This window comes from Aptenodytes forsteri, unplaced genomic scaffold, assembly GCF_000699145.1.
Source record: "Aptenodytes forsteri isolate BGI_AS27 unplaced genomic scaffold, ASM69914v1 Scaffold238, whole genome shotgun sequence".
NCBI lineage: Eukaryota > Metazoa > Chordata > Aves > Sphenisciformes > Spheniscidae > Aptenodytes > Aptenodytes forsteri.
This window is the reverse complement of record NW_008794584.1, coordinates 80209-104535: the sequence shown is the minus strand read 5'-3', so window position 1 is coordinate 104535 and position 24327 is coordinate 80209. Positions and strand designations below refer to the sequence as shown.

The 24327-nt window shown below is 42.6% G+C and overlaps 2 protein-coding genes across 2 annotated transcripts in view; one reads left to right on the top strand and one right to left on the bottom strand.

Moving 5' to 3' along the window:
* Positions 1 to 15410, top strand: part of APMAP (adipocyte plasma membrane associated protein) — a 22186-nt gene extending 6776 nt beyond the window's left edge. Inside the window, exons 2-9 of the mRNA XM_009272614.2 lie at positions 3518 to 3634; positions 6704 to 6819; positions 8757 to 8849; positions 10856 to 10972; positions 12178 to 12352; positions 12810 to 12944; positions 13328 to 13520; positions 14567 to 15410. Coding sequence (XP_009270889.1) covers positions 3518 to 3634; positions 6704 to 6819; positions 8757 to 8849; positions 10856 to 10972; positions 12178 to 12352; positions 12810 to 12944; positions 13328 to 13520; positions 14567 to 14776 — 1156 coding nt within the window. The 3' untranslated portion in view covers positions 14777 to 15410. The remainder of the gene's footprint in view (positions 1 to 3517; positions 3635 to 6703; positions 6820 to 8756; positions 8850 to 10855; positions 10973 to 12177; positions 12353 to 12809; positions 12945 to 13327; positions 13521 to 14566) is intronic.
* An 8093-nt stretch (positions 15411 to 23503) lies between these two features.
* The window catches only part of CST7 (cystatin F), a 5878-nt gene continuing 5054 nt past the window's right edge, over positions 23504 to 24327 (bottom strand). Inside the window, exons 3-4 of the mRNA XM_009272602.1 lie at positions 24056 to 24172; positions 23504 to 23581 (exon numbers count right to left, since the gene is read on the bottom strand). Of these exons, the coding sequence (XP_009270877.1) occupies positions 23504 to 23581; positions 24056 to 24172 (195 nt within the window). The remainder of the gene's footprint in view (positions 23582 to 24055; positions 24173 to 24327) is intronic.

Genomic DNA, 24327 nt, shown 5'->3' with positions numbered 1-24327 from the left:
GCTGCCGGGGGGCTGAGCAGGCCGCCGCGGGTGTGGGGAGCAAGGCCGCAGTTCCCCTCTCTTGGTTGGTGGCAGAGGTTGATGCTGGTGCACCCGTGGGTGTCAGCCTGTGGGTACCCCCGGCCTCCCAGCACCCCGGCTCCGCAGCGGGTGCTTCTCTGCCTAGTGCTCGGGCTTCTGCTGGAGGTGGCTGACAGAGGGAGGAGGGTTTTGGGCAGGGCCTGCACACCTGCTTCTGCAGAACTGCAGGAAGAGCTTTTAACCAAAAAAAAAAGGTTTAATTTGTGGCTTTTTTTTTTTCCCCCAATGGGTCTTTTTAAGTACTGTTTATCTTTTGCAAGTCAAGAAATAACAGTTGTCCCATTGTGGCTTGCACAGATTTATTGTGGGTGTGATTAAGTCCTGTATAACTGGTTAGTCTGTTTATATTTGGCAATAGTTTAAAGAGTAATCTGCAGTTTAAAGACTAGTCTATATGTATCTGAGATAGAATAACTTTATAAACAGTCCATTTGTTTGTGGCTAAGTTAAAGAAGATTCTATTTACTATTTTCTGTTTAGGAATCTTATAAAAAATTAGCTTCACTGTAAATAAAGGCAATAGCTGCAATAAGAAAGTGATGGTGTTTGCCTTGCCTTCCACTGAATGAAGTAGTTGATGACTTGTAATACTTTGGTTCACCATCTATTATGTCTCTTCTGACTTGAGTACCTTGCAGATTCTTATCTCTGCCTTTCAGGGTCATCAGAATGAAAGACTGTGTATGGTGGCTTGCATGGGTAGCCCCTGTTTTTGAAGGAGAGCATCAGCATCTCTCAGATTGAGAGACTGCTCTTCCTGGCTTCAGCCTCTCTTGGTAACTTTGCTCAAATCAGTTGAATTTCTAAGGCTCCAGCAATGATCCAGAGTATCGTCAGGTTCTGTTCTCATGAGACTCTTCTGCATGAAACCAGTGGAAGAAATTCTGGAGGCTGCCCTTTTTCTGTCCGGGAGCCGTGGCAGAAACTCTTGATGACAGTTGCTTTCCCTTCTGGCCCCCCAGTAGTTCTTCAAGAGGATGAGGCAGCCTGAACTCCTGGCTATGGTGACCCGTAGTATCGTCTTGCTAGCCTACTGTCTGTCTTCAAGAGCTGGTGCAATGGCTTCTCTTTTTAGTTCTTAGTGACAGCTAAATTGCTGTCATTATAGCTGGAGTCCTGGTAAGTTGCGTTATTGAGATTTGTGGATGGAGTCCATGTAGGATTAATTATCAGAGACACAATTAGCTAAGGATTTCTGTTTTGCTTATTAGTGTTGGTGAACCATTACTTCAGTGATTCTCTCCAGTGAGAAAGTTACTGTAAGTCAGTAACTTACAGTTGTCAGTATTCTATATTGGGTATGTTTTGTTTGTTTACTTTTATAGGGATTCTGAGCAGCTGACTTTTTTAATTTTTTTTTTAAAGTTTTTGGGTTTTATTTAAATTCTTACGGTTTCAGCAGTGTCTAAAACAGGTCTTGCAGTTTGCAGGCTTGAAGTGTGAGTTTGCTTGTCACCTCATTCTTCCTGCCTTTTTCCTTTATTGTCAATTCCTTGCAAGTTTGAATGAGGATCAGAAATATGACCTTTACTTAAATCATGCTTTCAGGAGCTTTAATTAAGTTGGCTTTGGCAGATGAGTTCCCATTCATATTTATCTGCTTCCTTTTGTGTGAGCTATTCTCAGCTGTCACAAAGATGCTCAGGTGTCTGCTGACAGTACTTTTATAGTATTGAGCCTTCATCTTTTGAAGGACAGTGGAAGGACAAGGCCGACAGCTGAAGTCTTTGTGTGAACTTGGGGATCGCCTCATATCTCTACCACCTGCTCTCGATTCCAAATCCAAGGGGAAACAGACTGGGAGGTTGTTGCTTCCTCAAGACATCTACTGTTAGAGCAGGAAGTGCTGAATTCTTCTAATTAATTACAAGGGCATTCTGGCTCTTGGGAAGTATGAAGAGGTCAGTGCAGAGGAGAGAGCTTGTTGGAAGCAGTTTCCCAGCCTGGTCCAGCTCAGATGGAGACAAGCTTAGTGGTGTAACACTGCTGAAGTTCATGATGGGAATGAACTGTGCTCTTGAGAGAGAGAAATAAAATTTAGTTTTTAATATAAAAAGAGCAGGAATACTTGGGCATGCTGGTGGAAAGGAAGGAGGCTTAGGCGGTGAGTGCCTTGGGGGAGCTGGGGACAGTTTGGTGACCAACAGCAGCAGTGCTAACAACACTTCTTGGAACGGGCTGAACTGTCTGTAGCTTTGGGCTAGCAGCAGCCACAGCTCTTGTCATGGCAGGCTGCCAGCATCCTTGTATCAGTCATCTCGGCACAGCCTGGTGATTAGCGCGGTGGCTTGTGATGGCCCGTTGGGTACTGTGCAGAGCTGGGGAAACTGGGGCAGGCCTCCATCCTAACGGCCTGTGTCTGCTACCAGAAGAGAGGGGCTGACAGCAGTTGTGCCATCAGGAAAGAGCTGTGATGGATTATGAATATTCCAACTTCTGTACTTTGTGCATGCAAGCAGTGATCAAATCCAGGCTTAGTTCTGTCCTTGCTGTTCCAGCTGATAATCCCAAAGGTTACCTTGATGCTGATATTAGTACTGCAAGTACATGTCATTAGCTCCCCAGTTGTGATATTTGTGCTCTGGGCAGTAGTTTGTATTTCGTACTGTCTGGATGATTGGCTAATGAAGGACAAAACAGTGGAAGTGGTCCAAGGATTAATGCAGAACCATCAGCCACTGTTTGCCTTTATTTAATTGATAACTGCAAGGAGGCTGGCTGGCTGGCTGTGCCAGTGAATGGTTCAGAGTAGCTAAAATTGTGGGAGCTGCTTTTTCAGCTCAAGGCTAGGATTTGTTGAGTGTGGCTCTGTGCTTTCCTCTGTAAATGCCCGATTGATGCCTCTAAACTTGTTGAGAACAAAACCTGTTTTTCTCCTGTGGAAGAACAGTTTTTACTTTTTTGTTGTGTGTTTTGATGGGTAAATAGAAGATACTTAATTTCTTTTGTGTACTGGGGCTTGAGTTTCAAACCAATGTTCACTAAATTAAGCAAGCATTCATTTAACTTCTCTAATGTTTGTTGTTTTAGTTGAACTTTTCATCTGTAATTTGTGCTGGGATGGAAACCATTGCCAAAACTGAAGATCAAGTTAAAAAAACCCCAACCAAACACCATCACCTCCCCCCCATTTCTTGGGGTTTTTTGTGTGTGGTTTTCTTTTTTTTTTGTCAGCTGTAACTTGTAGCATGCATGAAGCCTGAACATGAGAATACTCTGACTCATATGATGCCAGTATGCTGAGACTGGATAAATATCCCTTTCTCTTACCCTAACGAGTTCAAAATGGACCTTAAAGGTCATTCAGGATGGCAGGTGGGCAAAAGTATTTCTGGTTCCTTTTGTGAAGAAAATAGGCTGTTAAAGAATTTTTAAAGTCTATTGTATCTTAAAACAGCTTAGCATGTTAATCTTATTTCTTGGCTGGTTTTGGCAGTACTTACAGCAGCAAGGTGTTCCGTGTTACCTTCTTGACTTTGGCTGCATCTCTAACTGTGCCCCTGCTTGGAGTAACTGTTCTACTGGATTGTCCTATAGACCCTCAGCCTATAAGGTAAATTATTGCTTTGTTTTGAAATAAATGTTATTGAAGCGTAACTTCTTGTATGTGTTCTGTTGGTTTTGGGTTTGGTGTTTTTTTTTTCAGCAAACAAGACTCAACCATGTAAAGTCGTTCCAACTGGATTAAGAAATTGGGGAGTGATTGCAGTATTATCCATTGCCATGGCTTGCTTTGCATAGCCAGTCTGTTTCTGAGCCATCTTGTGCAGTTGCGTGTCACTACTGACCACTGAAGGAGCTGAATTACTTTCTTTGATTGTTAATCTAGAAAGTGATTTTCTGCTGTGCAAGCTGTCACTGAAGCTTGTGATTACTTACGTGCACTCTTGCCTTCTGTGAGACAAGAACTGCATTTTCACTAAGGACCAAGCTGTACCCCTGCTATTACAGTTTTGTCAGAGAGACTGTTTATCTGAGGATGGAAATTGAAATGGATGACCAGACTGGGTTGATTTGGCGCTTTGTACCAGTGGAACCATATGGTGATGTTATATTTAAATGCAGATCTCATAAAGCAATGCAGCTAGGTGATTTCTGCCCTGAATGATGAATTCATAAACATCTGAATCAAGGTCTGTATCAAATGTGTAGTGTAACAGTGAATCAACTACATGAGAAGATGTGACCTGTGTTGGGAGAAGTTGTGTGTGAAATGCTTTGATTGCTAGCATAGGGTGGAGTCAAGCGCTGTTTAGTGCTCGTGGCATTTTGAAGTAAGTGAAAATGCTCAGTCTGCTAAATATTTATGATCAACTCGATAATTCCTTAATAAAAAGGAACAACAACACTGTAAATATCTCTAGAGTTGAAAGAATCTGTTAATGTAGTAGGGTAGTACTTACAAGTCTTGCCAATAGGCTATTAGACATAAGCTGCCTCATTGCAAATCATAATGAAATACTTTCTGCTGTGGTTGGGTTTAACAAAACCCAATTCCCTGAAATACACTGCAACTGAACAGTAGTTCTGAAAGCCAATAGGATGTCTATAATGCTTTTCCTATTGTATAGTCCTGGTCTAATTCTAGTCCAGGGTAACAGTATTCTGCATGCTTATATTTCTTACTTTAAGTCCCTCTTACAAGACCGGGAGAACTATTCTTCCTGCCCAAATCCCTGGCTTATATTGCTGTACATTCTTAATTAGCTTCTTAGCTTCACCGCCAGAAGTGGTTCCAGTCTGTACAATAGATAGGATGATTCTGTGTGATGTTTATGAAATGTTTTGAAAAAGCTCAAGGAGGTAGATGCTATCTGAATCAATCCCTTCAGTGAAAGAACACGTAAAAATCTCATTTGCCAATAGTGATGTTATTCCTGTAAGCCACTGGAAACAATGAGGAATAAGAGGAGGGAGAAAAAAGCAGACGTGATCTGTGAAACTCCACGTGAAATTCCTGCAACTCGGGTTTATTTCAAGTTCTTTCTCTATGAGCCTGTCTTGGATAATATGGATCCCAGGCAGGATTTTCTGCTTGCAAACACAACTGTCCAAAGTTCCCAGCAAATGAGTTCCTTATCTGAAGCCTGTTATCCTCATCTGAAACTCTTTGATGCTTGGAAGAAGGGATGGAAAACAAATTTGTGTTAGCATTGTGAAGACAACTCTGCTGTAAATCTTCTGTGGACAGGAGCTATCAGTTGGCTTTGCCACTGCAGTAATACATACTTAAAGGAAAGTTGGCTGTCTGTAACCAGACAGATAAAAGTATGTATTTTTCTCTCCTTCTGAATTATTTGTGCTGTGAACCTGTTTTCCTCAATTGTCATGGCTTTTCTAGTTTGCAATTTCAGTTGACTTTTTCCCCCCCAGTCACTGAGGCTCTAGAAATTGTAGTGATTTTCACCATATGAGCAGTAGAGTTGCAATGTGGTTGGTGACAAATAGGTCCTGGATCCTGTGAATCTGGGCAAGTTTTGGAGTCAAACCTCATCTTTTTAAGATTCTACAGGTGGAAGGCATTTGCTTATGGTCATATAAGGAGTTACTTAGGAAAAAAAAAAAAAGATTGAAAAATTCTTTCAAAACTTGGCCTAGGGAGCTTTAGCATATTCTTGTGAATGAACACCTAATGAGCTTGGGCATGTACGCAGCTTTTAGTAATAACTTTAAATCCTTAGCTCATGGAGACTGAGGTGGCTTATGTGTGTGCTTTTCAGTCTCTTCGGTTCTTAAACATATTTGAGTTTGTTAGCACAGTTAAGGCTGGTTTTGAAGCACAGTGCTTTGGAGCCTGGTATTTAAGTTGAAGCTGTATAGGCATCTTACTACTTCCCTTCTCTGTATCTCTCTTGTTTGTTGGAACTCCAGTTGTCTTGAACCTGGCTATTTATGTGAATAAGGGCTTGGAAGATCGGACCTTATTTTGTCATTTTGAGATTTCAGTTTATGTGCAACTTACTCCTTTGAGTTGGTCTTTCTCTATGGGAATGCATTCAAGTCATGAACGAGAATATATGTTTCAATATGGTATGAAAGCATGTGTGTCCGAGTGCTCAAACTACTGGAACACTTTTTTTTCCCTAGTTGTATGCTAATTAGTAATTAAAAATTATTTTTTCTCCATGATGAAAATGCTATACAGTGTCAGATCTCGGTGTATTGTAAAATGCCAGGCTTTGAAATTTTAAAACCTTTTTGCTTAGGAATTTGCATGTATCTACTTAGGAAAAATATTCTGGTAGGAACAAGTCATTCAGCTGAGTAAGAAAGCAGTTATTCTTTTGTGTTGTGGCAATGCAGAAATCCTTTGCCTTTGTGTAAGATAGATGAACTGGGAATGTGTTGTTGGACTTGAAGCCGTATAGATTTCCAGATACGTCTTAGGAACACATAACTGCAACTTTTCTGATCAGCAGAACCAGAAAATTATGATCGCTGATGAACAAGAGTCAATTTTTCAGCTTGTCAGCTATGTTTTCTTTTTTGAAATATGCTGTATGTAAAGCATAGGTCAGGTTTGCAGGAGTTGGCAAACTAGGAAAAAAATGATCCAATATGTTGCTCAAGAGTGTTTGCAGATTTGCGCAAAGGATCATGAGGTCTGTGTTCTGTTTTGCAGTTTGAAGGAACCTCCCCTCCTGACAGGTGTGCTAGAGCCCAATATCAAGTTACGAAAAGCTGAGCGGTTATGGGAAAATCAGCTGGTTGGACCAGAGTCCATTGTCAATATTGGGGGTAAGCACTGACAATACAAGCTTTTAAAGAAGGGTCTTTAAATGTTGCTCCATTGATAAGGGTTTGTTCAGCAATAAAGCTGTTGGAAAACAAACTCTGGAAGTTATTTTGAATATGCAGGTTTTTAAAAAAATAATTGTGTTACGCAGCAAAGCCCGGCTGCTATATACTGCTTTTCTCCTCTTTCCCCAGTATAAAATAAATCTTGTTGCCAGATTAAAAATCCCTGTCTTCCAGGACTGAAAGCATCAGCAATGTAGTGAGGGGCTACTTACATTAGGAGGAAGCGGTCCCATTTTTCATTTGGCTAGCTCTTAACTGGGAATTAATATTTACAGGGCACTACCTACTCTTTTAATGCTCATTGCCTCTGAGGGAACTGAGTTTTGTGGTGTTAATTTTTGCTTATATGACAGAAAAAAAATCTCAAATTGATAAATAGCATATTTACATTTTAGTGCTGTTGCATGCATTACAGGTGCCATCCTATACTTCTCTCTTATGGCACGTGTGTTCTCCCCAAATCACAAACCCATGCCACCTCTGAGCAGCTTCTTAATGCCTGCTCTGCTCTCTTATGGCACGTGTGTTCTCCCCAAATCACAAACCCATGCCACCTCTGAGCAGTAATAAGGTGGCTAGACTTGTAATGGCATGACAGCCACTTAGTAGGAAATCAGCTTTGTGCAGGGGTGTTCCCTGTGCCACCCCAGCCACTTAGTAGGAAATCAGCTTTGTGCAGGGGTTGTTCCCTGTGCCTCCTGAAGCGGGGTAGGGCTAGAAACTACTCTTGACATGAGTCCTTGACTGTTTTAATGTGAGAAGGAAAGGGTGTGGGAGTTGCAAGCAAGGCCCTTACTGAAACATCCTTCAGTTCCAGAGGTGCTCAGTAGCTATATAATTTATTTTCCTTCTGCTATATCTTCTAATAAATTAGTAAAATATTTTAAAAAATTATTTTACCCAGCAAGAAACTACTGTAAATTCCTTCCTCAGATTATGCTTTTTCTACCTATCTCTGTTAACAATGTGCTAAAGTGATTACCTGAAGCCGCTGATTCTTTTCTGTTACCTAGTTTCATCAATCTCATTGGAAACTCTTTAAGGAAACCTTCCTGCAAGGGACAACTGACCTATGGGTGAAATAATCAACCTGACTGGAAATAAGTTTCGTATGAATAAATGTTGAAGTCGTCTTATTCCCTTTTAAAAGTGTAATTAGCAAACTTAAAACTTCAGTTAAATTGGAGATGGAAAAGTCCAAGCAATGGGCTGTACTAATCCAACGGTCTTTCATTTAATTTGGTTCTATGGAAAAGTTTGTATGTTGTTTGTATTCAGTGAGTCTGTCTTATGCTATCACGTGGCTTGGCATGAACACAGTAATTTGGCAATGCTTTTGATTTGGGTGGTTGTTCAATTGCTATGGTTTTTGTAATTCTTCTCCAGAACTGATACAATATGAGCATTGGCAGGTGTCCAGCAGCCTATGTGTACTGTATCAGAATGAGATGTTTTTATCTAGTCAGTCTCTCATTGAAGAGTGGTAAGATGGATGCAGTGCCTGATCGCATTTTATGATGATGTAGCAATTTGCCTAGAGGGATCAATCCAATGACTAGCCATTAAGTTGTTACATCTACCTTTAACCAAGAATTTGGACCACTTATGGGTGAAAAGCTTCATATCCCATATTTATAACTCCTAAGACTTAAATCCTTCCTCTTCTTTTTGAGTTGGAAGAAATCTAACCAAATGCTCTTATTTGCCTTCATCTTTCCTCTTCCCTCTTTATTCTTTTGCTATGACTGAAGACAGCTGTTACTTCACTGTATCTTAAACATGAATTCTACTTCATGCTAGTAGAAGGATCACGTAGAAGGATGTTTGCCACTACAGTTTTGTGATCAAGCTAATCCCACCAGTTGTTTTTGCAGATGTGCTCTTTACTGGGACAGCTGATGGGAAGATTATCAAAATAGAAGATGGGGAAATACAAACAATAGCCAGAATTGGCCATGGTCCTTGTGGTGAGTGACAGCTCCTGAACATAGTGTACCTGAAAATGTCTGGGTCACGGCTTGTGTTGGTTAAACTGGTGTTCTGTCTGGATTGCTCATGCAAGTGCATATCTTTCTCTGTAGAGATTTGTAACAGAAATATTAATATATTTGTATGAATGAAGTATGAGTGGAAATATGTATATAAGCACTGGAAGGAATAGCAGAACGAAGGGCCAAAAGAAAGGGAATGGGTGCTCTTGATAACAAAGGACACTGTTCCCAGCAGTAAAATTTAGGAATGTGGGTTTTCTATGTCATGACTACAAGGCCTGCACTCTAGTAAGGCTGCAGCATGGATGGCTTGTTGGTAGAAGATCCTGCATCTTAACACTGGGAGGAAGACAAGGTTGAAGTGCATCACAAATAACATTCCTTTTCCTGTTAGTCCATCTAGAAAAAGCATGTATCCTAAACAAGAAAAAAATGGGCAGCAACCTGGCCTAATATTTATGGAAGCTGAAGTCAGCAAGATTCTGAGGTGAAGGGCCACCCCATAAAAACTGAGGACTCCTAAACAAGTGTGAGTGAATGAACTCTGAGATAATGTGTGAGTGGGAAAGATCAAGTTATTTAGAGATTTTTGAAAACAAATATCACCTTCCCCATCTACAGAATTTTGCCTTGCATTTTGTTGTACTAATTTCCCTTCCTCTGTTTGTAAGTACAGTGGGAGGTTGTGGTGGCTGCACCTGCTTTAGCAGAGGTCTTCCATTGGTCATAAGTCTGTTTTCTCACTGCTAAATTGCAGTTGTTTCTTGTTGAATTCCACAGTTTCTGACCCACTTATTTGCTTCATTTAGTGAGATTTCTGGAACTGAGTGAGAAAAACCGGTAGCGGCTTGTTTATTAACAGAACCATTTCTATGGGGAAGCTTAATGTTGGCCATCTCAGTACTGCCTGGACAGTCTGAGAAGCTTGGCTGGTGTTTGTTGGGACTGTGGGTGATTTTGTTTGCGGCAATGATGTAGAAGCTTACATGAGGTTCTGCAGCCCTGCGCTGGTTGTCAGTTAGACAGAAATTATGGGCAGGAACTGTTGCTGTCTTTATGTAGCTCACATTGACATGTTCATCACTTCAACTAATTTTACGTAGATGTTCACATGATTAGGCTCTGGACTGATTTGGAAGCAGTCTCTTGGCTGCCTAACAGGTAGGACAGCCTTGGTGCTGACAGCCAACGAAGTCTGCTGCCAGCTGATAGGAAGCTGGACTTCCAGCTGCTGCTTAGGCATAAATGTGGGTTGGGATGGATATGAAGAATCACCTTTCCACTGCTCATTTCCTTTGGACTTGTACAGCTTGGGAGAGGTGGGAAGATTACGCTGCCCTATTTGTTTGGGGCCAAAGAGGTAGTGGGGAGCCTAGACTTCCGTCTTGCCCTCCTTGAGTTGGGGAGGGAAGTGGAAAGGCTGTAGCTGACTACCTTCTCCAGAAGTTTCTCTTGCTAATCTTTCAAACTACAGGTGTTCTGAAGTTCTTAGTTCTTCAGGACTCAAGTAGACAAATTTTTCAGATTTGCAGTATTCCCCTTCCTCCTCCTATAGAAGTCTTCAGTGTCTGTGTCTTGAGTAACCGGCTGTTTCATGACAGCGTTGGACCTTTCCAGAAAAAGAAAGTTCCAAGATGTGTATTTTTTTTTTTTAAATTTAAAAAAAGAAAAAGAAACACGCAGTAAAACTGATTCTTTCTGAGAAGAAGCATTTAGTTAAATCCAGTTCTCTGACATTAAGCCCTACTCAGGGCAGCTGTTAGCTAGCTACCAGCCTGGCAAATTATATGATTATCTCTAGACTGGTGAAAACATGGGGATATCTGTTTCACTCACACCTAGGAAAGTAAGTTCATTTCTTTAATGAATGTGTGTGGTGCTGGCCGTAGAGTTTTGTTAAGCTACAGTTTGACCTATGTAGGTAGCCTGAATGTGTTGTAGTTATTTCTATTTGGAAAACCATTTTAAAATTGTTTCCTAAGGAACCCGTGAAGATGAGCCAACGTGTGGAAGACCACTTGGCATCAGAGTGGGGCCAAATAACACCCTTTTTGTGGCAGATGCTTATTATGGACTCTATGAAGTTAATCCTGGTACAGGTATGACTTTTCTACTCAGAAGTTCTCTTCCACTGACAAATCTGGGCTTCATTTGCAGTTTTGCCAGACACTGCAGGCAAAACAATGCCTGCCTTCTTTTAAACTGGTTTGGAGCTGTCTGGATGAAATATGCCATGCAAGAACTTGATATTTATTTTCTTGTAGCAATCACTTCCTCTCTATATCTGTCTGCCTGGATCAGAGTTACTAGTGGCTTACCTTCTGGTGACATACGCTTTTGATTATCAAAATTGGTACCTCAGGATGCATGAATAAAGCTCTGTGTAGCTGTTTCAGTTTTCATAAAGGGGAAAAAAAAATATTGCTGTTACATAAACTTCTTGTCATGTTTGGTGCGGCTGTAGATCGAGTGGCTTGTTCCTGCTGAGAAAGGCACTGTTGCATTGTGCCCTTTGTTGTAAGTCCCTGAGCCAGATCCCAGTTTTAGGAGCTGTGCTGTCAAAAAGTGATAGTTGCTTTTGTGTAGGGTTGATTTTCTGACAGTTTACATCTCCAAATTGGCTTCAGGTGGGGAGAGGGAGGCTAGCCAAATGCTAGGTGAGATGTAACCAAAGGGTTCACACTGTGTGGCTCTGGGAGGGTATGATCAAGGTCTCGCCTTTTGATGGCAGACAGCTGCTATATTAGCTCAGTCATGACAAAAACAAGCAAACAAACAAACCCAAACCCCGTGCCCAAAGATTACTTCGATAGATTTTGGTTAATTTTTAGAGATTTGACCTTAATAATTTGCCTAGTAATATGTGGCAGAGCTGACTGTGGCAGAGCAGTTTAGTGAACCTGCTGATGTTTTAATGTTTAGAAAGTACTATTCTTTGTTCCTACAGATTTATGGGGAAAGAGGGAGTAGTGATTGGCTTGCCTGCATCCTTCTACAAGGTTGGGACCTGAGTTTGCACTTAGTTTCATAGAGCTTCAGAAACGTGAAAAGTCTGGCACTTATCAATAGGGAACATCATCTACTGTTTCAGTTTTTCCGAAGAATATTTTCTCCTGGTCATTCACGTTTGGTGTTAAGTTGTTCCATTACAACCCAAAACCTTATTACTTAACAGAGGCACGAATGGAAGAAATGTGAAGTGCCTACTAATTTCATGTTAGTATTTAACTCCTTTCCAAGGCAGGGCATGCAAAAGCTTGTCTTGTGTGTCTTTTTTTTTTCTTTTCCTTCTTTTTGTAACCAGGTGAAACAAAAATGCTTGTGTCAACCAAAACACTAATTGAAGGTCAGAAGTTGTCATTTGTGAATGATCTTACAGTGACCCGGGATGGGAGGAAAATCTACTTCACTGACTCCAGTAGCAAATGGCAAAGACGAGACTATTTATTCTTGATTATGGAAGGCACAGATGATGGGCGGCAAGTATCTCTTCCCCAAGGCATTTAACTTATTGTAAGCTCAGCTGTAGGAAGGGACTTCACTACTTCCTTGGTCTTCAAGTTTTTTCTCTTTATAAACCACCTGTGCAAACACTGCACTGCCCAGAAGAGGGTGAGAGAATGTGTGGATGTTGCTAATGAGACCTGCAGCGAAATAAATTGAGATTCCTCCTTTTCCTTCAAGAGGACTTGCATGGAACATCTATTTTAAAAGGGAAGGTGTTAGCATTACGTTCAACCTAAATCCTTCATGAATGCTGCCGATCTCAAGTGACTTAGTATTGCTCCTGTGTTCATAAACAAATGCTTCCTGGCTATTCTGCCTTTTTAACTTAGGTGAAGTGCATGTGAGAGAAGATAGAATGCTTGGAGAATGAAACCAGGATGAATAAATATTTGTCTTCACTCAAAACCATATATAATGCTTTCTTTTTAGCCTGCTTGAATATGACACAGTAACAAAAGAAGTGAAAGTCTTAATGGTGGGGCTGAGGTTCCCCAATGGTGTACAGCTCTCTCTGGCGGAAGACTTTGTCCTGGTGCAGGAGACAACCATGGCTAGAATCAGGAGGTGAGTATGACTTTGCTGAAATTACTACTACTCTCTGTTCAGAGATTGTTTAAATAAATGAGGTGAATGACAAAGGAAACCCTACACTCTGTTCATGCCTAGTTATAAATGGCAAAGAAGGTGGCCTTCCTCAATACTTAATTTTTTCTTTCACTGTAAACATCTGGACTGCATAATCTTTCCATCATGGGCTCCTTGAGCATAGTGGAGTAAGCTGACTTTTTCTGGGGAGAGGAATGTGGCTGTGCTGTATTTCCCTGTACCAAAATAAGGCAAAAAATAAATTCTTTTTATTTTTCGAAATGAATTCCTTTTGGGACTTTTATTTATTACTTAGACTGCTTGAGTTAAAATGTCCTAATTCTACTATCTATAACTTTCAGGTATTATGTGTCTGGGCTGATGAAAGGTGGAGCAGATATGTTTGTTGAGAATATGCCTGGTCTTCCAGATAATATCAGGTTAAGCAGCTCTGGAGGATATTGGGTAGCTATGTCAGCTGTCCGGCCCAATCCTGGATTTTCTTTGTTGGATTTCTTGTCTGAAAAACCATGGATTAAAAGGATGATATTTAAGGTAAAAAAAATAAATAAATAAACAGAATTTAAAAAAAAAAATCACCTTAGTGATAAATATTTGTTTGTGCTGTTTCTTCCTCTTCACAGGAAGATTTTAAAATTTTTTTTTAGTGCCATGGTTAAAACTGTTGTGGTTGTCCCCAGATAGAACAGTCCTTATATATTCATAGGTAGTAAAACTAACATTTGCTTCTCTGAGTAGCAGATGCACATCTCTTAAGTTGCCTTCCATCTTGATCTCAGGAAAGAAAAATAGACTGTCTCTGCCCTAGCCATGCAGCAACACAGGATCTACATTTGGATATGTGAAGACTTCACCTTTGTACCCAAAGTGCCTAAACTACTTACTGCCGGGTGCCCAGAAAGCATTGGGAAGTCTGACCTGTTCTAATGACTACCCTAGGCATCCTAGGCGACAGTGTGTATGTTATGTATGCTGCTAGGTGACACTTTGTTCTGACTCAGTATGCCTGTTGTTATGTCACACCCCCTTTAGGATGAAGATGAGCAAGAATAATGTATTTTGTAAGGGATATCTGATGCTAAAGAAACAGCATGGTGCTTTTTAAACAATACAAAGACTTGAAAATACTTCCGTTCTCAAAAAAAAATAAAAATCAACAAGCAGTGTTTAGGATGGAAGTGCCATTTCAGCTAAACAAACTCTGTGCTGTCCCTGTAAAACCTGGTGTCTCTCCTGGTGCAGTGCAGGAGCCTTAACAAACTGATGCTGTGGGGAGCAGAGCATGATGTCTGCTGCTTGACATCAGCTTGTTCTGGCGCAGTTGATGTCTCCTGCGTGGACATCCTTTCAGCCTAGTGCTGGAGTAGAGTATGCTTCTGCTGGTCTTTTTTTTTTTTTAAGTTGCCTTTTCAGATGTTAATGTGTTAAGCCTGTGTAATAGTGTTTACTCAAAATGTGTGCTTATGTTCTTAGCTGCTTCTTCCAAGGAGTGTGGAATGGTCTTTGACTGTGTAAGTGAGATCTAATTGTGGAGAACAAAATCTTTTGTTGTTAATTTTCTTTTTTTCTTTTTCTTTTAGTTGCTGAGTCAGGAAACCGTGACAAAATTTGTGCCCAAATATAGCCTTGTTGTTGAACTTAGTGAGACAGGATCCTACAGAAGAAGCTTTCATGATCCCAATGGAGTGACGGTAGCTTATGTTAGTGAGGCACATGAGCACAATGGATATCTTTACCTGGGCTCCTTCCGGTCTCCGTTTATTTGCAGACTTAATCTTCAGCATGTTTAACTGTCCATCCGTGATAAAGTGCCACTGTCCAATAATACTCCAGAGGTACGAAGGAAGCACGTGCTTGAGGCAGTGTGTGACCAAGGACAAAAAGTGAAAGTCTGTTAACATGCAGTAGCACTGTTCTGTTGCCATAGGAAAACATATGGCTTGCTGTACCTGTCCTCTTCCTTGGTTTTACTGCTCTTGCTTTGGAGCTGGCATACATAATTATTAAAATCTGAGGAGTATGGTGGGGCATCTTCATACGGTTATGTGCTCCTTAAAGAAAATCCGTGTCCAGCCCTGTTTGGAGTCGTCTTAAACAGACATCATCTGTCACCTTTAATGCAACTGTCTGTCTTCTTACACTGGAAGGATCTGTGATGTATGGAATTTAATTGTGTATGATTTGGATTGAAGAGGATGTCTTGCATGTGTTTTATTTCTGTTTTAGAACCTCCTGTTTAGGAGTGATTACAGTGCATGTTCTAGTGTCATATCATGGTGCTATGGCAGAGGCAGCAACATCCAGAACATATCTAGGAATCTAGTTATACCATTTGGGTTTCTTCAATTCCAGCCTGTGTAATCAACATCAGACACTACAATTAACTGTTAATCAACATGCAGAATCAAATTTGATCATTATCTGTGGACTCCTGTGTTTCTTTATAGCATTGTAGTCAGATGATGAATGAAAGTTGCATTTTTCTATGTTATTAAAGACTAGTTCCAGCGGGCTTAAAAAGGGTCACTTGTAGTGTTTCCTCCGTGTTTACCAGGTCCTGTAAGTCTCCTCGTCATTGTGTAGGTGGCCGTTCCTGAGAGACGTGGGAGGGAAGAGGGCCAGCTGCAGGAATCCTCTTCAGCATACTCTTTATGGAGAACTGGTAAAGGTTTTAGGAAGTTTGGTGTCCGAAGATGGATGTGGACTGAAAGGGCCCCTGTAAAATTTAGTAACAGTGGATGAGGAAGGCTTTGGTGGAAAGTCTTGGAATGCTGTAGTAGCTCATGGATGCTTTCTGGCATATCCAGAGGAAATGGTTTACTTCCTCTGTTAACAGATACTCTGGTAAATCCAGAGAATGCTTTTCTGTCAACTACTACAAAGGAAAGGCTGTGCTGTTACATTTTAAATAAGAGGGTTTGCATCTTGAAGAACTAAAGGGGTTACTTCAGCAGCTGTGAAGTAACTGTGAAGTATCATTCCATTTAGTGAAATGATTTGTGCTCTGAGACTGAAGACTTTTCTGCTCTCTCTTTTTCTGCCACTGGGTGATAGTCAAACATAAACTTACGCTATTGCTCAATTTCCTCACCTTTGAAAAGGAAATAATCAAGATTTGCTTGATATATAATGAAAAGCAACAGAGAAGGGGAAGATGATGTTAAAAATGTCATCTGCTTTCACTGGCCTTCTGCGCTTGTCTTTATTAATGGAGGGATATGCAAATGAAAGTGATACTTTTCTGTCAGTGCTTCTGCTACCTTGTTCTATGTTACTACCAGGCTGCAGCAGTCCTGTGGCAAGTAGCTGATGGTTGCTGGATCAGGCTGACTTGTTCTGTACAGGCCAGGGGCTGCAAGCCCTTTTGCTTGACCTGGTGGTTACTGGATTTGGGAGGGAGCTCAGTAAGAGGCAAAAGAAGCCTAGTAGATGAGTTGCTGCAGGCTCTGACCTTTGGTCCAACTGAGCCCTATATAGCCCTTAATGAGCCCTTAATAGTTTGTGGACAGAGATGAAGTGATACTGTGATAAATCTGAAAGGCTGGAGAGGTGTGACCTGCCTGGGGGGGAACAAACTTGTTACTGTGGGAGCTCTGAAGAAGGGCTGAGAGTGTGACACACTTGGAACATCTCTGTCTGGGGAAATCCAGCACAGGGCAGGCTGCTTAAACAGCAGCTGGTTAGCATTGCTCTGCCAGCCCTTGCATCTATTTGTCCCATTCTGGTAGGATATGAAAGTTGAATTTGATGGGATCTTAAATTGGCGTTGTAAAAGCAAGTTTCTTGTGGGGCTTGTTTCATGCTGGTGCTTTGGTAGCCTTGGGGCAAGCACAGCTTTGCCTGTTGTTGCATAGTTACCTCTAGTGATTCATTTGCCAAAGTATCTAACTGAATAACTTCTGCTGTCTTTTGTAGTGAAGTAGATCTTGGCTGTTTTGGCATGCCAAATATGATGGCTTTTGTGTGACTAATCCCCTTTTAAGACACTGTCCCTGAAGTTATGAAGTGGGAAAAAAAGTAAGTTGTAGTGCTGCTGATGCTTAAGAGGGATAAGATGTATGAAGAGTTCTCTTGAGCGTTTTTTTCGGTTCTGATCCTTTTTCTACTCTTCCACCCCCTCCCTCACTCTTTCCTGGCCACTTTGAAGACGAACTTAGTACACTCATGATCCTGTGGTCCCACCAGGAAGTTCCTGAGTCTTTTTTAGTTCTCTCTGAGCTCTGTAGCAAGTACAGCAGACCCAGAGGTCATGTGAATAACTTGCTTTTCTTGGGGAAGGGGAAAAGAGAATGCCAAATATGAGAGGTATCTAACAGAGTGTCGCTTTGCCTGGTGCAGCTTCTGAGTGGTCTAGTCCAAACTGTCAAGACAGTGGCCAGGCATAAGTATCTTAGGGGCAAGAAGAGTAGAAATGGTTAATCATGGCAGAACTGAAGCCCAGAAGCAGCTTCACCTAACCTGAAGATAGTTAATGCCCTTGTTTACTGGGGCTGTTGCCTTTTGAGCTCTTCTCTTAATCCTGTGGTAGCAGGGAGGGTTGTCTTGCCAAGTGCCACAGTCGGGAAAGGAGGCTGGACACCATGAAGATATTGGAGCTGTCTGCAGAAGAGTCTTCCTATGGGGAGCAATTTGCCTATAAAATCCAGCAAGTCAGTGGTGAAGTCTAGTGCTGTAGCACGGAGGAAGCTGAGCTGATGCCTTAGGCACTTGGGTTCTTTGGCCCTGGCATCTCATGGGAGTTCAGTCACTACTTCTCCTTTCTGGCTGGTGGTGTGGGTTCTTTGTTGGCCGGACCTCTCCAGCTGTGCAGAGTGGGCCTCTGGCTACAGCCGCATGAGAAATAACTGCAGGCAGACAAAAGGCAGGCTCTGCACTGAGGGAAGGAGGTGAATTCTGGGAGTAGGGTTCAGAGGCAAGCAGGAATTTGTGCCTGTAAAAGTCTTTATAGTTTCTGATGTCTTGCCCTGCCTGTCGTTGTGTCCGCCCCAGGAAATAGAAATTTTTCATTGTTCTTGCCTGTGCTTTGTTGGAAAGTAGCTGAATAGCTGTCAGTCTAAATGAGTTTGTCTAAAGGTTAAGCCTTTGGACAGTGTGTGCAGGTCTTCTCAATTTAATTTCTCAGAATGAATAAAGCCTGTCTGTCCAGCCTCTACAAATAGAGAGAGTTCACTGGGTACAGGTCCAGTCAGTCAGCAGTTCCCTAAAAAGAAAAAGGCTACTGAAGTCTGTAAAGCACCAAATGTAAACTGTGGTATGTGGCACAACTTAATATCATTCTAAGCAACAAACTTTGCATGGTGACAGGCTGCTTAACCAGGCCATTGGTATTTCGTTTGTCATAAGAACCTTAACATTTCATTTTAGCTGGAGCTTTATGGATGTAAATATGGGTCAGTCTTTTCCTCAGAGGGAGGTGATCTGGCTGTCTCCTGTGTTTTGATAGTGACCTGAAACTTGTCGGCAAGGTTTTTCAGCGCTGTGCTTGGCCCTGCAAATTAGAGCTCAACCTGAAGCAGAGTGGGATGGTGGCATGTGAGGCACCAAGGTCTAGGAGAAAGTCAGTATGCTTGACGCTTCCTGGTGAGAGAGATATCTGGCCCAAGACTGCCGATGCTGCCATGGCCACTAAAATTGAAAGGAGGCCAATTACTGTCATGATGGCTGCAACACTGGTGGGGGACCAGGGTGGAACTGCAGTACTAGGTAGAGGTGTCATTATGACATGTATCTGAATGCAGGGTCTGTATACCTCCAGTCCAAGGAGACCCAATGTCTGCAGAGGTTGAAAGGAGTGCCTTTCCTGAGCTCAGATGCTGTTGGCTCCCATTCCTGGTGCTGTGCTGGGTCCTGATAGTCTATTGTTTGTATGCAGAAGTGGGGTGGTCTGCTGTAGAACCCAGATGAAACAGGTTGACTGGCACACAGCTCTCTCATTACTAAGCATAAGGGGTGCTTAAGAGCAGTATTTTAATAGAAGCTCAGGTGCTTTTGATCCCTGATGGTTCCTCAAATGCAATCCTCCCAGAATAATGCAGCAGCATTAAAATGCCTGTGGAACGAACAAACTGGCAGAAACTCCTCTTGGTGCTCCTGTGAAGACTGCTTTTACAGGCTCCTTCCACTTCCACAGAAGCATGAGTAAATGGCATGTTACAGTTTCGGATGGATGGTGACACATCTGCCTTGAACAATGGGGAAAGTTGGAACAAGTCAGGCTTGGAAAAAAACAGCTCTGTCTTCTTGCTTGATGGTATCAGTGCAGGAACATGACACCTTTGCAGCTCTGACGCTGGCTCTTCTCTAGTGTGGACACATCGCCCACACTGGAAGAAGCAGGAGCATTTACAGCAGTATCCAAAGATCATGTCAGGGCAAGATTGTTTTTTGGTGGCAGGAGAAAGGGGCTGTGGCTCCCTCAGAAGGGAGGAAACTCTCTCTGCATAACTCCCAGAAGAGCCTGAGGGGTGCTTCCTGTCTTACTCAAGCTTCTTTTGGGACAGGCTATGGGATGTGGAATTGGAGAACAGTGCCTGGTCTCCTGAAGGGCTTGGGGAAATCTTTGCTTTAGCATAAAAGTCCTGCAGTAAAACAGCCTAAGGAAAAGGAACTGAGCTGGAGTACACCATAGCTGTGCATTTTAAAGCTATGTTTTGTTTTGCCTTGTTGGTGGAACAGATGTTTCTGCAGGGCACAAGAATCAAGAATATTTTGCTGAAGCTATTTAAAATGCTATTCCGCAGCTAAGTGCCCTGTCCCTTTCCTGGAGCAAACTTCTCCTACAGTAGAGCTGCTGGAAGATAACTCATGTATGCCCCTGACATTTTTATGCAAAGGATGGTATCTCAGTGTAAACAGCTGGTGAAAGTGATTGCAAAGCCTTGGCGTGAATCCGATTCCTTTAAATCTGAGTCTGCTTTGTGGCAGTAACCTTTGCAGATGAGATAATGACCTCCTAAGCTTCTGGGTCTGCTGAGTGATCACAACAGAGATCTGATGATGCTGACACTTGGACATTCTCATCTAGGTTGCTTAGAAAACAAAGTACTGTAAAAGAATAAGCACATGGGGCAGCTCATTTTGCTGCTCTGGTTGAGGTAGGGACTGAAAAATTTAGCAGTAAGTGATTGTAGTTAGCCATATACAAGTTTTTTTTCCTCCCAGCCAGCAGAAGTCTCCTTATCTAGCTGCTGTCAGTTAAACCTTGTCTTGGTTCTATGCAGCTGCATGCATGACTCCCCCAGCTGTCAGTGGGTCCTGGAAGTCAGTCAGGTTGTGAAATTGGGTACAACTGGTATAGAAAGGCCTTCCAGGTCCTTAATGTGGAGGTGCTGATGTGAAGAGAATGCAAAGTGGGAAGTCCATCAGTCAGCAATGCTTTATATTTTGGCGGCAGGCAGTTTGTTTCCTATGCAATTTAACAAGTAGGAGTGTGAGAGGAAATATTTGCATAGCAAAGCTTTTGAGCAAATGCAGATCTCTGTCTGAGGGTCACTGGGCACTGTGAAGCTCTGGTGAAACACAGGCTAGCTTGGTTTGAGTGGCACCTGTGTGCATGGAGGTCTCCTCAGCGTGCAGCCAGTCCCTCCGTGTGGCAGACTGTTAGGGAACTCTTGTTCAGATGTAGCTAAGTATCCTCATAAGCAGATGAGCCAAGAAAGTATGTCATGCACTGAGCCCAGTACTTCCAACATACTGGAGAGAGATCCGAAGCTGAAGGAAGCCGCTCCTTCAGCTTGTTTGTAGCAGTCCTGCATGAACCCATACCTCTGAAGCACCAGCTTTGGTTGTCCCAGAAGCTCTTAATGTCACTGCTGGGATTGTTCCTTTTTTCTCCAGCATCTAGGGCTGGCAGGAACAACTTTCCCTTCTCTCCTTATGCCCTAAATCTTCACTAGAAATATTTATTTTTATTTAATTGCCTTTGTAGCCTGGAATAGATGTCAGAGCCTCAGCAAGCTCTGCAAGGGTATGAACTTCCTGGAGTGAATTGGTGAACAGTTAACTTTGTTGTAAATTCTAGCAAAGATGCAGAGACGTTGGCTTTTTGACTGCATCATGTCATTGCAATTAAATGGTACTTGCTGCAGTTCTTTAGGTCAGTGCTAGCAGTGTCCTCCTGATGCAAGACTCCTTAATTGCCCAGATCCTTCCTGAATGAAGTGCTCTGGAGTGGTACAAAGAGCTCAATTGACTTTAGCTCTGCTCCTTTCTTTGGTGCTCATGATAACTCTGTTACCTGGGTGGGATGATGGATGCTGCTATTCCAGTGTGCCTTTCTTATTGTAATATTACAGTAAACACTTTGCTGCAGCTGTAAACATAAGGCTAATCTTTCTCAGAAGGTGCTTGTCTCCTTTCCCACCGTGTTGGTTGCAATGAGCTCATCTGTGTTGCAGTAAACGCTGGCAACAGTTTTATGTAAAACATGCTTCCAAACAAGCCTGTTTGGATAGAGAAGTCCGAACGATCTTGCTGCATTTTCCTTGAGAGAGCAGCAAGAGCATGTTGGGTTTGTCAGCCTGCATGATGCCAGGTTCACCTGGCTTTAACTTCTGTTTCTTTGACAAATGGGGAATTGACTCGGTGAGGAGACTGAGATGAAGCCCTTTATGCCAGGGGCTTGAAGGGTCACACATGGGAGACTGTTCTGTGGTGTGCTTACTGCCTGCATGAATCTCTGCACAGACCTAAGCTGATTGTTTGCTGCCTTCTTGCCCCCACTGTGGCATGTGGAAAGTCTGATGACACCTGTTAGTGAGCACCAGGCTGTCCCGCTGGCTGAAGGAAGGATCTGTCTGGCCTTTTCTGGGCCCAGGCTGTCTGGAGCTGACAGCCTGGTTGGAAGCCCTTGGCACTGTGTGAAGCACCCAGCTGAAGTGGAAGAGGGATTGCTAACCCCTTTGAGATTCTGAGCAGCTCTTCCTGGCTCCTCTTGCCCTCTTACAAACTTAGCTGTGGCTTGGCTTTCTTGCTTTGTGGACAACTCGAGCCACCATAGTTGGCTTTCTTTTTCCTTGTCTTTGGCATCAGGCTGTCAATGGTGGCTTGTGTGATGGATGAATGTAGCACCACACTACATCCATCCATGGCCCTTCTGGAGGTTTCTTTTGAGCACTTCTTTTTTTCCAGCTAAGAGACTGCCGCCCCCAAAGATGCAACACAGCTGTCTCTCTGGCAGGGGATGCTGAATTTGAACTGCTGCTGGGCCACCTGCTCATCACAAGTGATGTTTCTGAAGCAGAACTTGAGACGTGCCCAGCCTGCAAATTTTTGCTTTGGGATTACTTGGAGCAGAGACCTCAGCTATGCTGTTAATACATCCATCTGCCTTAAGATCCCTGGACCTTGCCCTGGAGCCCTTCACGGGCCTTTCTTGACTGAATGGTTGTTACAAAGGCTGAAAGCGCAGGTGTCACTGCTAATAGGAGTTGCAATATTGCTGCAGAAAGGCAACAACTATCAGAAGAAAAGGGGTGTTTGTGGAAAGAAAGTGTTCTTCATAGCTTAGGTCAGGGCCCTGTCCATTTATAAGTGCTGGTCTGTGTATGACTGAATGTGGGCCCAGACTTTATTGCTGTTTTAAGGGAGCAGCTACCCAAATCCTTCCAAATAAGGGCCTTAGTCCAGTGTAAGCAATAATTTGCCCATGCACGAAGAGTGAAGGCTGAAGAAATGGTAGATGCCCACCTAGAGAAGACCATCATTCTACTAAACTTGAATATAAGCTGTGGTCATCCAGAGATTGAATGTCTTGTATTAACCTGAATGAAACTACATTGTTTAACCTCAGCAAAAATATGCTTTGGGAATGTGATTGGGTTTATTTGTCTCAGCATTTGCAATCATGCCCTTTCACAGTATGGATTAACTTTTGATTAAAGTAGAAGCACTAGTTAGACTGTGTAATTTCTGGGCTGTGGGTGTGTTTCAAGACAGCCTTATCCATACTCTTGTCTTGAAGAAAGAACAGCTCTACCTCACGCATTCCTGACAGATATGTCTAACCTTTTATCTAGCACTGGAGACTCTTAAGACTTTTTGTGTGTGTGTGTGTATCCCCAGGCAAAATATCCCGTTGTTGTAAAGCTTTCTTTAGCATTGTAGTCACATGTGCTGTGGTTTAGACTTGTTTACATCATAGCTGCATGAAGAATCATCACAGAATAAAGTAAGTCCAACAGAGCTTCCTAGGTGTGTTCACACTGCTTGGAAATTCAGCCAGAGGGTGGATGGCTCTCTACTGAATGAATGACAACATGCTCTCATCCACAGTTTAGATTTGGAAAAACAGATACACAACTGGATAGCAATAAATTCAGTCAAGGCAGGTCTTTTCTTTGTCACTCAGATTTTGAGCATCTTTCTAAGGGAGGAAAAACAACCATGTGCTTTGAGAGAAAAGCTCTGTAGCGATTCTGTACAGCTGTTCCCCATTTCAGTTTTAGCCTCAACAGTCCAGGTGAGGAAAAAGTCGTGGTAGGTCCCCTGTAAGTCAGGCTTCCATGGAGAAAGGTGAGTCAGTGACAGAGAGCAATGGGGACATTTGCTTTATGTAACCAAGGCGTTATCCAGACCTCAAAATAGCATCTCAGCATCTGCAAATAAAAGGGGAATTGGTGACAAAGTTCAGGTGGCTGCTGGTTGTTCTCAGCATTGTGGGCCATGATGGGGTAGGAGAGAACAGCATCTTTTTGTCTGCTCCCTTTATCCTGGGAAAAGTACTGTTTGCTAAGTAATCATATCTTAGTGGGAAAGCCCCTGTAAGGATTTCCCCTACTCAGGAAATCTCTCTATTTAGCACATACTCCATTTCTGCACAATTTCACTCATTTATTCAGGAATATGGTCTAGATGGTTCAAGTCCTTGCAGACAGGAGCTGGCCCTGGATGCATGAGAGGTACTATGCTGCTTATACTGATAACCCTGCCTCACCCCTGCTGGCTCTGCACAGAGGAGGCTTGTACATCTGTGGGGACATGGCAGAGCTGGTCTGAAGGTGACTACACTGCCAGAGATGGCAAAGAATCACTTGCAGTTACAGAGTACCCTGAGGGAATTAGACACATACCTGTTGCAGGTTTTTTTTTCTCTGGAAGTGACAGCTGTCCAGGCTGGAGTGCTCCCTCTTCTCACACACGGTCCGTCCAATTTCCACATGGAGCATATATTTCAGCCCTCTGACAATCTAGAGAAAGTAGTTTCCTCCTTTGAAGTAAGGGCAGGGGAAAGGGATGCCAAAATTTTGGCTAGGAATCAAATGCTACATCTGTGAGTTGTGTGTGGTGGTGTGCATAGAAGTGTGTTATGTTGAATTACTGGGGGGGGGGGGGGCGGCCCCCT